The sequence below is a fragment of the Phyllostomus hastatus genome, unplaced genomic scaffold (genome assembly GCF_019186645.2).
Source record: "Phyllostomus hastatus isolate PE091 unplaced genomic scaffold, TTU_PhHast_1.1 phas_contig_40, whole genome shotgun sequence".
Classification (NCBI taxonomy): Eukaryota; Metazoa; Chordata; class Mammalia; order Chiroptera; family Phyllostomidae; genus Phyllostomus; species Phyllostomus hastatus.
In genome coordinates, this window is record NW_025333872.1 from 56,998,180 (window position 1) to 57,004,179 (window position 6,000).

Consider the following 6,000-nt stretch of genomic DNA (forward strand, 5'->3'; position numbering starts at 1 on the left):
AGCCAAAGAACTTATACGTACGACCCATGGACATGAACTAAGGAGGAGAAAAAAATGGGACAACTGTAATACCATAATCAATAAAATATATATATTTTTTAAATTAGAGGATTCACTCAAGAAAAATCACCAACACAGGTTTAGAAAGGTAAACACTAGCAAGATGTTACTTTTACTAACCATCTCTCGTTATAATTTTATTAGCAAACTTTACTCAGCTTTATTTTGACATATGCCTCAATTTCAAAAGGCTACTTGTATAATTATGTGAGGTGATGAATATTAACTAAATTTGTTGTGGTGATCATTTCACAATATATCATAACAAATCATTAAATTATATACCCTGAACAAATACAATGTTGTATTTCAATTTTATCTCAATAAAACTGGAAAAATACTAGTAAAATAAGAGCAATAATACCTTAAAATATGGAATATTCTATTTAAAATTTTCTGTCTTTAATATGTCATTTCCCACATACTAAATGGCATTAAAACTTTCCACGTGGAATCACACAAAATATAATTAAATGTGAAACATTAAACAAAAAACCCTACTTGATTAAATACTAAACAGGATGGCTTTTTTAAAGTACCACATATGAGGGGGGACCCAAAAAACCCCCAGAATTTATTTATAAAGAATTTCGTATTTATTCGTACATGTTTAAACTTCAGTCACCTGCAAAGTACTCTCCATTTGATTCAATACACCTATCAAGATGTTTTTTTCCACTGCTCAAAAGTTCTTGAACTCATCAATTTTGATGCCTTTTGGTTTTTTATTTCGCTTCTTCCATATTGTCAAAATGTTTCCCTTGGAGGACTTCTTTCATCCGGGGACACAAAGAAAAAAAGTTGCTCAAGGTGAGACTGGGTAAATGAGGGGTGGGGCACTGGGGTCATGCCATTTTTTTTGGCCAAACACTGCTCAACACTCCACATAGTGTGGTGTGGGCAGGTGTGCTCATAAAATCACCTATCATGAAATGGGCAAACACAATGAAAGAATGGTCCAAAAAAATCCACTGAAGCTGAACGCAGACTCCCACAACAACCCCAGCTGGTACAGTGATACAGATGGATCCCTAGGATATTCACCCAGTGGGGAAAGCCAGTACTATATATGGGGCCCATCCTCAAGAAGATAATTCCTTTTTTCTTTTTTAGGTGCCACCTTGTATGCCTCAATGAAAGTATACTTTCATGCCAAGTAGGCTTCTTGATGGGATAATCTAACAGTTTTAGTAACTCACCTGCGTATTAACCCAGATAATGTAGCTGTTCAGTGACTTTTAATTTAGAAGATATTTGTATTTAGAAAGAGGTAACCTTTAGGAAACTTGACTTTGGGGGGTGAACATACGATGTAAATACAGATGGTGTGTTATAGAATGTACACTTGAAACCTATATAATTTTATTAACCAATGTCACCCCAATAAATTCAATGAAAATGTTTAAAGAAAGGAAAAAAGAGAAAAGTAACTTTTGAGTGCTTGTTATGTACCAGTCGCTGTGCTAAAGAGAGTCGTGCACATTATCTCACCTACTCCTGTGAGGTAGGTACTATTATTGGCATACCTCTTCTACCACGGGAGGGTGGAGTTTAGATTTTGTACTTAACTCTGCTAACAAATAATAAATCCAGTCTTTCAAGTCAGAGCTCCAGAAAGATCCTTAACTTAACTACTGTTCAAAACAGTTGTCTCTTGGTACAACACTTTCAGTAAAATCTCCAGAAAATTAAAGTTACATTATAGCACAAACTTCATAGGTGGTGACTGAATTTCTCCTTTAGACTTCTCTTTAATGTGCCAAAATAATTCTAGACCCTGAGCTTTCCTAAAGCTTTCATCATTTATGGTGCTCTCTGCTGTACCTACCTATTAGAATAATTTAAAAAAACATTAACACTACCAATTATTTCCAAAAGCCCAAAGATACTAATCAAGCTATCCTAATAGTCTTAAACGCTATCCTCAAACCAAAAGATAAATGGAGATGGAGAAACTTGCATTCTAAAGTGCCACCATCCAGATAAAATTACTCTGTGAATTAGGGTAATTTCAATCAGATCCTATAAATTGAACATTTTTCTCAAGACCAGCATTAAAGAGTAACTATAAGACAGTTTAAGGGCCCAAACTCTGGAAAGTAAAATTGGCTTGCCACATGACAAATTCAATAGCAAAAGGTGGGCAGTGGGGGCCTGGGAGAGCAGGAACAGTTTAGAAGAGCAATAATAAAAACAATTACAAAATGATTTATTTATTCAAATTTCACTGGTCATTCTGCCTTAATATGATTAATTACTCTCAAAAACTATATGCAGCTTAAAATAAGGCCTAATATCTTACTAAATAGTGTCCTGAATTTTCACACATTACATATTAAGAGAAACCACAATGGCATTTTGTAGCACTAGAAACCCAATTACATTTTCTTATAGGGCACCTGTATTTATGATTGTAACAGTCATTAACACACAACAAACTGTTTTATATAATACAAACCAGTGTATGTGTACACTGTTATTTCTGTAGCTTCAAAAGGATTATTTCCTTTAAAATGCAAATGATCACACCATAAACACAACTTATAAGTGTCACATCAGCTGTTTGGTAATGAGTATCAGATATATTTTTAAAATAATTAAATTATCAGATTAGAGTCTTTTAATATAAGGCACTCAGCAAGATAAACACAAAATTATTAACTGGAGGAAGGAAGTGTAGGCAGGAGATTCCACTTCAGTTGTGTGACAGGAAGTTCTAGCTATGGAAATTTAGAAACAGGAATACCAAGTTCTGTTTCAGCAAAAGAAAGGAAGGTGAATAAGGGTAAAAGAGGAAGTTCTTTTTAGTCAACAATATGCCATACATTCAAGACAATCCAAAGTCATTGCAAAAGTTTTACAAAAGGCCCAGTTTTTCACTAGGTTTAGGTGGTAATGTACTTCCCTAGATACAATGGAGCCTGGGTTTGCAGTTTCACTGTAACAAGACTGGTTATGGGTCACATTTTACACATCTGTGTAGGGAGGTATGGGTCGCTTGTATCATTAAATTGTTAGTGTCAAATTGATAGTGTCAAACTAAAGTTTGAAGATTAATTTTTTAGCAACATTACATAAGTAAATCATTTTTAAAAAGTGCGTAAGTTTCACAACACTATGAATATACTTAACACTACTGAACTGTACACTTAAAAATGGTTAAGAAAGTAAATTTCACATTGTTTTTACCACAAAGTGCGTAAGTTAAGGAGAAACTATTCCTCTTAAATGTTAATAGTAACTTGTTATGTAAATTTTGATTACTCTAAATTCTTATTACGCTTAATTTTTAATAAAATAATTTGTTGTCATCTTTAACAGCTGGATCCATTTTATGTAATTAATTTTTAAAGATATACACATGAGGATGAACTACAGCGTGAAAATGAAGCACTATTCTCAATTAGCATCTTTCAAATCATCTGAATTCCTTATTGCCAACAAACACTGGTTATAAAATTACAAGTGTGTTTCTACTTCAGCTGATTCATTCATTCAGTGAAGAGCAAATCTCGAAATTAATGCAGCAAGATCCTTAACTGAATAGGCTTTTGTTAAAGCGCTGTAGTTTTGGATTGTGAGGTAGGCAACACTCCCTACACCTCAGACGCTGGCGGCCCAGAACGCTAAGGTCAATCATTTCCAATCACTGTCTCAGCTGGCTCAACCCTACCAAATTTGTCAGGCTTTTGTGAACTTCTATCAGGTTCTGTTCAGAAAAGTGTACAAACAAGCTTAGTCTGGTGGCTTGGGAAGAGCCAGAAGCAACCTAGCTTGGCTCGGCCACCTCTGGGAGAAGTGTCCAGGAAAAGAAAACTGGGAAGGATCCAACTTTGCGCAAACCCCCTATCTCAGTCACATCTACCTCCCTTCCTGAAGGGCTGTGTTCTGCGTTCTCGAAAGATCTACCCCTTTCCAACTCAAATGTCATTCCCAGATCAGCTGATTGAAGGGCAAGCGGCGTCCAACCCACGCCCTTTTCTTCGAACACCTTCTCCAAGTGCCAGCACTGGGTTCAGCTCAATCTGTAACTCCCATCCAAGCCCTACACGAAAAGGAGCCCTGGCCCACGACCCCGCCCGCGGACACGGCTGCCCTACAGAGTCAGCCGGCCGATCCTGGCCTGGGCTGCTTCAGCTGCCTGAGGGGATCTGCTTCTGGGTCTGCTAAGGGTGACCCGGGACGGCCGGGAGGGTCTCACTGTTACAGGGTGGAAAGATGGCCTCACCTTGACTCTGATTTCATAGGTGGTGAAGCGGCCCCGGCCGACCCCCACTGTCTGAGGGTTGCTCACATCGATCTCAAGGAAGTTGCTGGGCGGCCCGTAGGCGTCGTTCAGGTTCTGCGGCTTGGTGATTAGTCGCCGGGTGTCCGCCACTGTCTCCGCCATTTCGCAGTCGCAGCAGCCGCTGCTGTGGGCTCCCTTCGCCCCCGCTGCGTTCCACGACGCCGCCGCTGCTGCTGGCCGCCGCCGCCGCTGCTGCTGGCCGCCGCCGCGGGGACACCGGGCTCGCGCAGCAGTGGCGAAGTGAACGAGCACGCAGGGAGGGCGTTCACCCCGAGCGTTCACCAAGCTCCTCCCCACTGCCCCTCCGGCTTCCGCCCAGTGTGCCCAAGGAAGAGACAGCTGACTCGGGGGAACGCCTCACCGGGGCCAGGAGGCCCAGCTGAGGCCTCAGAGGAGCAGGGCCGACACGGCGGAGTAGTAGGGGCTCACGGGACTTGTAGTTATGGGCAGGGTCGGGCCAGACTACAGCGCCCACAATGCACCGGGCAAGCGTGTTGCTGTGGGAATGCGGAAGGGGTGCAGCAGGACCCAGGGATGCGGGGGCGGGTGCTTCCAGTCCTTCTGTGTCGTCCTGGGCCTGGAGCACTGGGAAGAATGATGGAATTGGTTTAGCGCCGTTTGCAACTGTGGGGACAAAATTTAAAAGGCAAGATATGAGAGGTTTGCGGGGTATAGAAACAAACTGCCTCCGCTAACTCTATGCCAGTCTATTCACTGTCTCACCTTGAAGCACTGAATGTGCCTTTCGAGATAACCATTAAACATGCCTCAATAATTTTGACACCAACTTTGAGAGTTGCACCAGACACGTGTCTGCTTTAATAAATTGAAGGCACGTGTCTCCTTTAATAAATTAAATTACGTAAAATAGGACAGTGGGATAAAAAAATTGCGAAATCACAGCACTAACATCAAACCGTCTTTGACTGGTGGACCCTCTGAAACAAGATGACAGATTGTAGGTAGGATAAAACCTGCCTTGAACGCGGTATGTTTGGGTGGTCGGCAACTTTTTTTCTTTCATTTGCCATAGTCCCGGTAAGATAAAAATTTTAAAACTGGTATGCGTATCTCTACAGCATTTGAAATGAAACTCAAATAAAACTTTATAAAAAATGAAAAGTAGACAAAAGTATAACATAGTTCATATGTAGTGAATGCAGGTTTTGAGCACTGAGGTAGAAGGATAAATTTCTGTTCCTGCCTGGAGAGTTAGTTCCCTTAATGTTATATAGTCCCTCAACTCTTTTTGAATTTTTTATGTTGTTTCAGAAACCAACTTACTTTAAACGATCTGTCCCTTAAAATGGAAAGTTGTCCAGATCACTAGCAACCATTTCTAATAACACTAAGAACAGTTGAAATACACAAATTACTTAAATATGATATGATTATTCCCAAAAAACCCTCAACATTCACTGATTCAACAAACATTGAAAGCCTACTAGGTATTTTCAATTCTAGATACTAGATGAATAAGGGTAAGACATGGAAATTCTCTGATCTCATTGGATTTATAGTCTAATATATCTTGGGGGAGACAAATAAATAATTTACCTGCCAATATGATTGGTGTTATAAAGAAAAAAAATGGGATGATGTGATAGGGACTGAGGCAAGCTCATTAGACAGGGTGGTCAGGGGAGTCCTCC

At 40.1% G+C, this 6,000-nt stretch overlaps 1 protein-coding gene across 2 annotated transcripts in view; it reads right to left on the reverse strand.

The window, feature by feature from the left end:
* The window catches only part of SNX3 (sorting nexin 3), a 39,454-nt gene extending 34,796 nt beyond the window's left edge, over positions 1-4,658 (reverse strand). The window contains exon 1 of one of the 2 annotated variants that reach the window (XM_045844135.1): positions 4,289-4,658. In XM_045844135.1, coding sequence (XP_045700091.1) covers positions 4,289-4,450 — 162 coding nt within the window. In that variant the 5' untranslated portion in view covers positions 4,451-4,658. The remainder of the gene's footprint in view (positions 1-4,288) is intronic. The other variant, XM_045844134.1, reaches the window with a different exon arrangement.
* Positions 4,659-6,000: the final 1,342 nt, after the last annotated feature.